Source organism: Apostichopus japonicus, chromosome 14 (assembly GCF_037975245.1).
Source record: "Apostichopus japonicus isolate 1M-3 chromosome 14, ASM3797524v1, whole genome shotgun sequence".
NCBI classification, from domain to species: domain Eukaryota; kingdom Metazoa; phylum Echinodermata; class Holothuroidea; order Aspidochirotida; family Stichopodidae; genus Apostichopus; species Apostichopus japonicus.
Genome location: NC_092574.1, coordinates 15,920,968 through 15,932,840, shown reverse-complemented (window position 1 = coordinate 15,932,840; position 11,873 = coordinate 15,920,968). Strand labels below are relative to the sequence as shown.

At 36.4% G+C, this 11,873-nt stretch overlaps 2 protein-coding genes across 5 annotated transcripts in view; both read right to left on the bottom strand.

Moving 5' to 3' along the window:
• Positions 1 to 65: 65 nt before the first annotated feature.
• Positions 66 to 4,932, bottom strand: LOC139980200 (endoplasmic reticulum membrane protein complex subunit 7-like). Its single transcript, XM_071991674.1, has 4 exons — positions 4,573 to 4,932; positions 3,768 to 4,023; positions 2,831 to 2,911; positions 66 to 2,425 (listed from the first exon to the last, which is right to left on the bottom strand). Exons 1-4 carry the CDS (start codon positions 4,773 to 4,775, stop codon positions 2,291 to 2,293), a joined length of 675 nt encoding a protein of 224 aa, XP_071847775.1. The 5' UTR covers positions 4,776 to 4,932; the 3' UTR covers positions 66 to 2,290.
• Positions 4,933 to 6,001: 1,069 nt separating this feature from the next.
• The window catches only part of LOC139980197 (THO complex subunit 2-like), a 44,579-nt gene continuing 38,707 nt past the window's right edge, over positions 6,002 to 11,873 (bottom strand). The window contains exons 36-39 of one of the 4 annotated variants that reach the window (XM_071991669.1): positions 11,639 to 11,674; positions 10,639 to 10,851; positions 9,848 to 9,957; positions 6,002 to 9,362 (exon numbers count right to left, since the gene is read on the bottom strand). In XM_071991669.1, coding sequence (XP_071847770.1) covers positions 9,338 to 9,362; positions 9,848 to 9,957; positions 10,639 to 10,851; positions 11,639 to 11,674 — 384 coding nt within the window. In that variant the 3' untranslated portion in view covers positions 6,002 to 9,337. The other 3 variants (XM_071991668.1, XM_071991666.1, XM_071991670.1) reach the window with 3 other exon arrangements.

The following is an 11,873-nucleotide window of genomic DNA, read 5'->3' as shown; positions in this document are numbered from 1 at the left end:
ATGATCAACGAAAATTGACATTTGTATGACACAAAAAGGAAACAAAACACACTTGTTCATAACAATTTCTTTTTCTTCATATCAGTGTAATTTTGTGTTCTGCATGATAAACATAAGTTACAAACATACTACAACTTCACCTTCTTGCCCCAATCATTGATGTTTTATTTCTTAAATGCTCATTCAGTTAGTCAGAATCTGATAATGAGGTAATATCATCATCATTTGTATTTGGTTAATCACATATCGTGAAAGCAGGCCCATAGCCAGGAATTCGGGGTTGGAGGGATACCAACAATTTAAAGAGGGGCACAATAGACATGTCTTGTAACTTGTCAAGTTTTTGTACACATAATGGTGGCACAGATGGGGTTGGGGCGGGGGGGGGGGGAGGGAGGGAAATAATCCAGCAGCATGGGTGGGTGTTGGCATAGGCCCCCTTTCCTTGGCCTGGCTATGGACCAGAGTAATAGAATAGGCATTTGTAGGTTCTATTATTCTTTCCCATCTCTGAGGATTCTACATTGACAAACTGCTACAATGTCTACACATTATGAAAAAATTGAATCTATTATACCAAGCAGGTAAAAAGACACAAATTGACCTATAGTAAATACCACCTTCATAGCTTAATTCCATTCCTGAGATACCAAATTTATTAATTTCATGTGAGAAAACATTTATATTTGATAATTTAAAGTGTCACATGGGTACAACAACATCCAACAGTCTGTGCTTGTACTGTTTGTTTGGTCTTTTGCATACATTCAAAGAACCTGTCCACACTGAACTCAGCATACATAAAGTAATTTGATCATGTGCACAAGACCTGCATCAAATAAAATTCCCTTTATACATGAATGTATCATTTTCACTGTACATAGTCACAACAACTTTCAAATAAAAGACCTATTGCTGAAGTCAGTTTATACGACATAACAGATTAATTATAAAAAAAAAAAAAACACTTCAAAATGTGTATAATTATATATATATATATATATATATATGTATCGATATCCAAACTATGCTCCTCCTATGTGTCCCTCTTGTAGTGTTGTATTAATGGAACAGGTACATTGGCATTATAAGTATTACAGGGGTGGACTAAATGGGTGGACTAGCTGTCCTGCACTATTGAAAGGAGAAGAGGGGCTAAGGGTATGTTTCTCCCTTCCAAATGTTCTCACTCGGGTTATACTACTAATTGACTCCATTGTTAGATTATTTGAACTAAAGTTTAAAGTTAACTTTTCACTTTGATCCCTCAATCAATCTTTAGGGATATAAATAGACAACATTTTGTGCAAGTAATCAAGTATATTTCATTTCAGACTTCCCATAATTTTTTTAAAACAAAAACTACTTTTCATCACAGTTTTGGAACAAACCCGCTACACTACAAACTGGGTTCTAGCCAGGAACTAAAAAATCACAAGGCAGATATAGTGGATGAAAAACCAAGTAGTACAGAATTGTAGGACAGTTTTAAAAAAAACACATGTAGTGCAGAATTAGTGTCAATTGTCTCAAGGAATGGTGAACCAGTTGCAAATATATTATATTAGCCAATGAACCTTGCAAAGCTGATTAAATTATACCCAGAAATTGACAAACTTGTCTTAGGAGATCAGGTAATGAAGCCGATGCTTGAGTGTATCCTTACTCCTATTCTATGTTGACTTCATTTCTACTTGGCATATCGACCATTTCCTTTCCAGACCTCTTTCTGTTAACATACCTCCTTCCCTCTCAGCTTTAGATATATAATGAGCCCCTGCCAGCCATGCTGTAAATTACTTCTGCTCAATTATGGTTACTTGTATTTCTTCTTGTTCATTTTTTTTGTCAAATAGACAATATAAAATTGCACAATGGTCAACATATCATCTGCTTTGTTGTTGTTGTCATATCGAGTTAGAAAACAGAACAAGTCTAATATGACAAATCTGAGCAGTAACATTGCAAGCTCGGTGCCGAGGTTGAAAAAAAAAATACAAACAAGTTAAATTGAGGAACAAATATATATCAATGGCATGACTAGAACCCTGTTATATGTCAAACCATCAAGGACCATATGGCATGACATTGAATAACTACACAAGGAAAAATATCAATCACAAAATCAGTTAAATTTGCCCAGAGTTGCTTTGTCGATATCTTGAATGTGTCTTCTAAAAACATCTAATAGAAAGCACTTTTGACTGCTGTTATCTGTTGCGGCTACATTCTTAAAAATCCTCAGCAAATAATTCCAATATTAAATTCTTCTTCTTTTCATTTCTTCTTTTCATTTCTTCTTGCCCTTTATAGCTTTATCTTTCTTCTTCGGAGCAGAGGATCCTCCCCCAAAGAAGTTGGTGACCATTTCTGAAAGATCTGGCATATCTTGCTTGGGATTCATCAAATTCATACTTTGCATCTCCTGAAAAGATGAGGAAATATTTGTAATGACAAAATCAATTTAGACAGAAATGTCTACTGGTTTCAAAAACGATTGCATGTCATTGTTGATTGTGTTTATGAAAGAATTGAAGAGTTGAGACTGAAATCAGGGTATAAAAAACATATTTGAGAAATTAAGATAGAAATTAATTTTAAGACTGAGAAAAGAGAGAAAACTTTTATGAAACAACCGCTTGTCAGCTGCAAAAGCCAGTGGAGGTAAATCTATAAACCTGACATTTTGATACTGGTGGTATCTCTTTCAAATGCAAAAATTAAGGAAGAAAAGGATTTGAGAAATGAAGAAAGAGAGAAATGGAAAAGAAAACATTACAATATTGATATCCAACACAAATAAACCAACTGAACAAATAGAGTGTTTTACCTTTTTGATTTCAGGATCGTCTGTGTTGATCAGTTTCGGAATCAGTACCAAGAATACAATTGGCAAGACCATCATAATAACCTGTTGCAATAGATGAAATGGATGCATAGTAGTGAAAACATTGAGAGCAAATACATAATTATCACTGGCAATATGACAAACAGCTACTCCACCCGAAGCAGCTTCATGGGCACAACCAGGGCAACTATGCATTCCAAACCTCACAAACCTCTATCAAGCTTAAACAACCACAGCACTTCCATTTAATACCAAAACATCAGATATGTCAAATTTCCATGGTTACAATAAATTACTTTTTCCCCCTGCCAAAACAATCCATGCTCACTTCCCCTTCCCCTCCTAGAGAGAAAAATAGTAAACATATAAAAATTCAAAAAATATTAGAATATCGCATCGCGGATGGTTTTTACCGGTATGCCATTTTGCATTCATGTTTAACATGAAGGACAGTAGTTGTACCGCAGAGGAATGTTGAACAAATGTTGAACAAAAAATTTAAAGCAAATCTGCAAGTCCCCTTTTATCGAGAAATTTTTACATTAAGTGCTTTACACTAAGATGTACACACTTATGAATATACATCAGGGCAACATTTCTGGTGAAAATATTGTAATGCACTACATACTCTTCAGAGGGTTTTGACTTGTACAGTAACTTACAGACCACTCGGTGATTTGGCTTGGACTGATCTTGCTGCACTATGTACAATGAGTAACTGCCCTTCAATAATTGCCACTTCTGACATGTAAATTTCTATCCTCAAGGCTTATTTCAAGTCAGGTGATACCAATGTCTGGCATTCATTAATTTACTTTGAAGTAATGGTTATGAATCGGTGCTATCTCCACTTACTTGTTGATGCCTAAAACATGTAAAATTCTATGGCTGACCTTTTCTAATATGAAATAAAACTTACCATAGGACTTTTCAAAATATCAATTATTTTAAATTCTTCTCTCTTCTGAAAATAATTCATGGGCCCTCTAGGTTTGAATCGAAGGGGATATGTTAGATGTGACACTGCATTTGGTTGGATGTTGTTCACTTTCCGTGCTCTCTTGCTACCTTTAGAATTAACATCAACCCTTTGTGCTTCAAAGTCGAATGTGGGATGAGCTAGATCAATCACATAAGACCCTGTTGGCAAATATAATTGGAAAGAACCATCCAATCTGCAATGGGGAGGAAGAATAGAAAAAAAAGGCAACATGAAAACAGGAGACTCTGGGTTTCAAGATATAGCCTCAATCTTTGAAATATTATAAAGGTTTTTCTTTAATTTTTCACACATGGTCAAGTCATGATCTGAGTAAAACAAGTCCATCCCTATATCAATACCCCTGCATTCATTTTGTGCAAAATTGGTGAACATGTTTGGTCATAGAATATTGTTATTGACAGAGGCGTACTATTACTAGCCTAAAAGAAACCTCATTTTTGAAGCATTTGTTGAAAAATTATCAATCATCTGTTGAAAGCAAACCACACATCAAATAAATTTGATTAAACAACTTTCAGAATGTCATTTCTGCAATAGGATTAAGAATGGTTAAATAAAGCAAGAACTCATAAGTTCCAGGCATGGGTTAGCCCAGGCTATATAATAACGAGAATGATCTTTCGATCTTTATATTTGAAAGTGCCTCTTCACTTTAATACTCCATTTTACGTTACAAGCAGAAGTCACGGTGATGATTTCTGAAATGAAAAGATCAACTCACTTCAAAAATCCCTGAAAGTTTCCTCCATCGATGAGAATTTTCGTTAGTGGAACCCATTCACTGGATTTAACACCAGGGACAGAAGCCTTGCCTTCGACTATGTACAGTTCGTTTGCTACCTTTTTAGCATCATCCACGATCTCTTCGGCATTTCCCGTTGCTAAAAAGCAAAGAAAAGTGCTTAAAATTGTCCTGATTAACATTCTTTGTCAGCAAGAACTTTCGGTGAGTAAAATCAATCTAAAGTAGTTGTAGTGGCGAGAACTACGATCGTGATAGTGTAGGCCTAGGCTATGTAATATGTAAGCTGATAGCGTACGCGTTATTGACGCATTTATCCTAATCAATGTTGAAATCACACTTCACCAATGATTCACCATAATAGAATACTGATACCCAATCCGCGAAACGAGGAAGACGCCCTCTATTTAAGTGAACCGTATTCGTACTGTAGCCCACAACCACCCCTTCCCCAAGGGATTTTAGACTGGGCTTAATAAGACTTCTTCGGTTAGCAGTTGTAAACATGCACTATGCCAATGAGGATGCACAGGCATTCATTCATTGCGAAATTTTCTTCCGCGTTTTTCCTTCATAGATTACGACATTTGGGAGATTTCATAACTTTTGTCTTCTTTAGGGGCAAGGTGGCGGTAGGGAAGGTACGGTGGCTTAATAGAGACATGGGAGCGGACTTTAAAAGTAAAAATTTTTAATATTTAAGTCACAATAATGAAATTTAAAGTAAAACTTTTGAGATTTTGTCCCTACTAAGCCATAATAGGCCATTAAAAAACCATTGGTGGATACTTGTAGTGTTGGGACGATGGGTGAGGTTAATAGTAAATATGCGGGCTTAAACCTCGCGTTTTAAAGTAATACTGCAGGCCCCGTCTGTCAGTAAGGACACCCTGTGCTTCCCCTTATATTTCGCGATATATACCACTGAAAAATACTAGAATTGTGCAGACCCGCCAAAGGTGAAAAAGTTAGAGATTTCCTAAGGGAAATATGGAGATTCGTGCCCCAAACTTGGAGATCTTACATAACGTAGTAGAGTCAATTAGAAATCTTTTCAAATTTCTAACAACATATTTGTGTTCAGCACTGTACTTCTTGCTAGACTCCTTTGACATTGGAGTTTTTTAAATTTCGGTATCCGGTTTGTTTTTAATGGTTTAAGATTGTTGTATGTGAGGCTTGGTGATCCCATGTCAGACAATACGTAAAAGCTCAAGAATTGGCAGGTAGGAATTTGGGATATGCCATTTGTAATTTTGGTCTAGTGAACTCACATCACTGAAACAATGGATGTTGGCAAAAGCTAAAGTTATAAGTATAGGGAAAGGGTGGTATGTGCATGAGCAGGATGGTGGGGTTGGGCAGGGAAAACTAAGACAATTCTCATATTTAAAGAAAAACTCAAAAGTGTGCACCAAACAGTTGTGTATTTTCTCTGTGTTCACATCTTCAATAAACAATGAGTTTCAAGTTAATTGTAACTTAAATGTGAAAATAATTTCCTGTACATTGATTTCTCATATCAAGTAAAGTGCAAAAATGTGGTAAGAAAACTTTTTAAAAACCTTTAACACAGCTGAACTTTATGACTGGTATTTATAAACTATAAAACCGTCGTTCAATAGCTGCTAGGGTAGGTTTTTACAATGAGGGTTACTGCAACTCCAGCCATAATTAACAGAGGGCACATTCATATCAGTCCCATGCACTTCTATGAGACTTCACAAGACTGCAGATCACAATGGTACCGTGTATGGCAAGCCACATGTGCACTAATTTGATAAACCAAGTTTATCGCCATTAAACTCTGTTTTTCGATCGATAAACTGAGTTTATCGATTGGATAATCATGTTTTTGGTGATAAACTCAGTTTATCGAGCGAAAAACAGAGTTTAACGGCGATAAACTCGATTTATCGAATTATTGCACATATGGCTTGCCATAACCGTGACGAGTTTATCCAATTTCGTTATTGAAGAGATCTTCTTAAAGCATTTGTTTCAAAGTTTCAAGTCAAATTGATTGTTTTAAGCTTGTTTATGGAAGCACTTTTGCAATTAGTCCAAACTGCACAAGCGAAACCATGTACTAGTTAATCACGTAGCTTTTCTGTATGCAAGTAGATCCAAAATGATTGCATCTTTGCGAGCGCTTCTCACCCGATCCTGATCTGTAATCCGTGCAGATTACGCATGTTAGGATCGATATGACAGCACCCTCTATAGAAACACTAGAAAGCCCCATTACATTCATATCTTATGCAACAGGAATAAGCGAAACTTCTCATCGACTCATTTCCTACCTCCCTTTAACTTCTTGTTCATTCTGAGCCTCGACGGATCGTTGATCAGTAAAGTGTGAAGAAGTGAAGGACACAAACAATATCCTAACTATCCTGAGGGAACAATTTATCTGTTATTGTGTAGCAGAGCGCTATGCAAACTGCTCTTCTTATGAGATGTAGAGCAGCCTTGGAGCACTGAACCATATCTTCGTTCAGTAATTTCTAATAAATAACGTTTGGCAACCTCAAAATCTGTCAGACAAATTGTGAACACTCAATTATTTTCTGCTATACCTTAGAAGACAAGACAGCTCTTTCTTGGAGATTTACCAAACAATATGCAACCGTACGTTAATGGTCATCGTAGCATCACATTTGGAATAATCATTCTAACCTATAACTGCTGAAGTTATTACAGTTCAGTAATGATGTATCTTATACCAAAAGTGATAGTGAAGTTACTCTAGGTGAAGGACATTGGTAATAGACCCAAAAATATAAAAGAAAAAAAAGAAAAGTAAAAATAACAATGGTTATTTAATTGTGCTCAAACTGTCACATGAAATATCTTTCTGTGTCTCTTAATATCCTTCATTAAACATTCATCCAGGAATTATTTGCCAACTCAGGGCATTCAGAAAACTACTTTTAATAAAATTAGCAACTTTTTTTTTAAAACAATGCTTAACATTTGTGTAAAAACTGATGACCTTTTATAACCTAATTTATGTCAAAGAGAATACTCTGTAAGCTTGGACAACATGGATGGAATATGAACAACCAGCTGAGTAGGTAAATAAAACAGATCCCCCTGACTGAAAAATGTTGACTTCAAAGCTTTAACATAATGCCCAGGTTCATCCAATCAGATTTATACATGATTAAATTGAAAACATTTATTGGAAATATAGTACCTTTGTTTTAAAGTTTGTCTTCGATGAAGTTGCTGGATAGAAAGATCAGATTTTTCAATTCCCATCTCAATTGGGAGAAGAACATCTAGTTTTCTATCCATGTGGGAGGTGATATTATAACATTCACATAGTCCCAGTTCAAATTGATTTATGATGTGCGACTTGGCATAAAACATACAACAATGAAAGAGAACAGCCAGTGCTAGATATAAATGCCACAAAATTAAACAGAGATGTATATGTGAAATTTACACCATTTCTTTTATTAAACTTTCTTGCCAGTCTATTTTTCTAAGTTGTCCATCACTTTTTTCTTTGTGAGATGAGGGATGGGGTAGAGTGAAGGGTTAAACATGGTTCTTGTCAACCTGCTTATTAAGAAACTGTACAAAGGTTTTTTTTTTTTAAATTAGCAGGATGAGAGAACACTTTCATTATTTCTTACAAAACTTATCACTGCTAAAGAATTTCCTTGATGCTACATTTCATACCTCCAAACTCCTAAACAGGGATTTGTGTGAGTATCAGCATTCAGTGCTTGGAAGGAATGCCTACAACAACAAAAACATGCAAGCATTTCTCTTCAAATAATCAGTATAGGACATCTAGATTAATTAAATTAAAAAATATTAAATTGACAATTTATCCATCCCAGTAGACAAGTAGGGAATAAACTGTAAGATATATCCCAGCAAAAGAAAAAAAAAGAGGGTGAAATAATGTTGACTTGTAAACTTCTGTTTTGTCTGCACACCTGACTGATGTTTGGTTGCTACGATAAATACCCAAACCTTAACACTATTAAGTTAACATTATCAAGATCTGATACAAATAGTGCTAAGTACCTCCTTGTGACCCCCTCCCCTGCCTTCATAATGACCAACAACACATAAGGCAGTAACCATTCAACTTCCTTGTGTGATTAAAATAAAGGAATTTCATGATCGTGAAATTGGCCTCAGCTATATAACTACGAATCTGTTTAGGACACTTGCAAGCTTCGTCTATGTCACAAGATAGAGACGATACAAATTATATAAACTCTGTCCTCACCATCCAATCGCTCCTCCTTATCCTTATGAAATCAATGCCTTCCCCTTCCTTCCCCCTCCCCTCCCCACCCCACCATCAGCCCTTCACAACTTCTGGTACTAACTTTTCAAAGGATGAAAAACAATGGTCAAATGACTCCAGGGTGCTTTGAGATGCTTGTACTGTCATAACATGGCCAAACCATTTCTTCTCTTTTAGAAAGTAACCATACTTCACAGGTTGAGGCTAGCAGACATATCCAGCAGTAGTTACTGCTCTATCGTTGTATCGTCCAATCGAACAGGTAGTTACACGGTCGGTACATTAATCTATGGCAGCCATATCTTGAGGTTTGTATTTTATACGTTGAGGCAGTCTTGAAGAGGAGGTCGTTTCCTTGAATGAGATCTCTCAAGTCCGTCTTCAAGATGATGACCATGATGATAATACAGTAAACGGATGGCACAGATACATCTCTCTACAGAAGCTTGACAGACTCTCCCATGAATCAAGTTAAGGTCTCTTCTTCCTAGATGAAGTATGAGTGAACTTGGGAGTCAAGGAAAAGAGCAAGACGATCTTTGTACAAGTTATCGTAAATGAAACCACTCTTTACTTTCATCCCCCATTATTAGTTTTATCATTGCTTGACAGACTCTCCCATGAATCAAGTTAAGGTCTCTTCTTCCTAGATGAAGTATGAGTGAATTTGGGAGTCAAGGAAAGAGCAAGATGATCTTGGTACGAGTTATCGTGTATGAAACCACTCTTTACTTTCATCCTGTTATTAGTTTTATCATTGGATCGAAATTTTTTACTTGCATCATTAGCAAGTTTTGACACACATATCAAATGCACATGTCATGATATAAATTTTGACAGTACTCAGAATATTACAGGAAAAGATTATATCACTCTCCTGTATTCAGTACATAAAATGATAACATAAACGTTAAGTTCTCTTTCAAAAATGGTATTTCAGCATTAAGATTTCGGCTTTTGAAGATTTAGAGCAAAGGATATTGTCTGTCATCGTCACTGTCTGTGTCTAGAGATTCTTTCTTGAGTCTTATCCTCGGCTCTTTCAACTTCTCGACATCCTTCTTCTCCCGTGTCTTACTCTCTTTGTGTTCCTGTAAATGAAACGACACAACAAAATAAACAGCGGTCTTATAGGAGGGAGGCATTCAAAGCAGTGTAAAGTAGCTGCATTCTTGGGTATCATAAAAAAACGTATCTATTTTATATATTTTTATCTATGAAAGTTTTCTTCGCTTCACTCTCTTTGGGTTCCTTCAGTAAGACATCGCAATAAATAAACAAATAGTCCTTTATCTGCTATTAGGACTGCATATTTACATAGAATAACTGATGAAATCTCTGACAATTAAAGTAGGCCATAAGCTCTATGTGGCTGCTATGAAAGTTTGACAGGTTTAACTTTATCTCTTGGAGTTTCTTTGACAAGGTAACAATGAAACAGCAATGAAACAGCAAGTCTGTACGACTTTCTACTAGATGGCGAGACAAGCTACGCTGAATAATGCTCCAACAGCTTGCATTGGGCATTTCTACATCTGTTTTGCAGGACTTCTAACCAGGATGTTCTCTTCAAACTCCAAATACTCCACAACCTGGATAATACTCATACTCTACTTTGAGTACAAACAAATAAAACCATACACCACTAAAAATGATGTCAATGTAAACGATTACACCATTGTTTTAGCTTTGCATTGCAGGTGCAAACTTCCAAGGTTGCTTGCTTGTTTGTTTAAAGGAGGTCACTCCTATTTAGGGAGATCATAAACTACCTTTCTTGAAGTAGTCCGATCCCCGTTCATGCCATCTTCGCTGGTTCTTGTGCTTTTCTTCTTGATTTTCTCCACTGGAGCTGGAGGTGACATCTCTTCGTCTCGTCTACGTTTCATCTCTAGCAGATCCTTCTCCGGTTCGCTGTGTGTTCTCCTCTTCTCGCTCTTTCTCCTGCGTTCTTTCTCGCCGTCCACCTCGTTTCTATCCTTGCTCTTCAAATTCATAAAATGATTCATATACCATAAGGTGTCGTTTTCAGTTTACTTTGCTGGCTTTTACTGCCAGCAACAATATTTGCATACAAGTCATGGTCATGTCAGAGGTTAAAGCACTAAATTACATTATTAGGGACTTTTCTCCCTCTTACCACAGTTCAACCACTCTTATCCTCATCATTGTGCATCAACATATGGCTAAACAGGTGTGCTCTCAGAGTACTATGCTACTATTTGGACCAGCTGTGGCCACCTTAACACTCATTTAAGTGAAGTACAGGTTTAAAAAAGAAAAAAAAAAAAGAAAAAGAAAAAAAAAATGATAACTGAAGGTGTTCCAGCGTTCCATACTGCTAAGTTACAGGGAACAAGTGCAGTACAAATTCTGAATGTACATCATAACCTTGTTAGGCAGAAACGTGAGAATACACTTCAAATACACTTGAGCAGTTTCTGCTGTGTCTTGCTGGTTGTTATGACAACATTGCAGCTAGCAAGGCATGGTCATGTCAAAGGCATAAACCAGCGGGGCGCAAATCACACCATTAAATACAAGCCCACACATGGTGATCATGGTACTATCCCAGTCTGACATGGTACAAGATAGAATATTAATATACTATACCATATATCGCCGAGAAACCAAGTATTATTTCGGTTCCATTAAGATATGGCAACAGTATTTGTTCTGACAAGTTTGATTATAAACTGGTAGCAAGAGGAATCTTGTGTGGTTCTGAAAAGAGGACACTAGTCATAGCTGAAGAATGAAAATGACTCCTACCTGACTTCTTCTACGTGTTACGACTTCTGAATTTTCCTGAAAATAGGAAATGTAAATAAATGCTTCTAATGCTTCCGATCTAATCGCTCAAAGAAATTTCACCTTGTCTCAACAGATTGGGGAGGGGGCAAGCATGGAAGCCATTTCTTTCACTTTGATTCTGGTCACCCATTGTGAATCAAAGTTACACTGTTGATGTTTCATTTTAAGTATCACTTAAAACATTTTCAAGCAT

Excerpts from the sequence above, each read along its gene's own strand:
- LOC139980200 (XM_071991674.1), bottom strand. The coding sequence starts at position 4,775 with ATGTTAATCAGGACAATTTTAAGCACTTTTCTTTGCTTTTTAGCAACG. Across the intron at positions 4,024-4,572 it reads AACTTTCAGGGATTTTTGAA|ATTGGATGGTTCTTTCCAAT; the intron begins GTGAGTTGATCT and ends TCCCCATTGCAG. Across the intron at positions 2,912-3,767 it reads ATATTTTGAAAAGTCCTATG|GTTATTATGATGGTCTTGCC; the intron begins GTAAGTTTTATT and ends CTATTGCAACAG.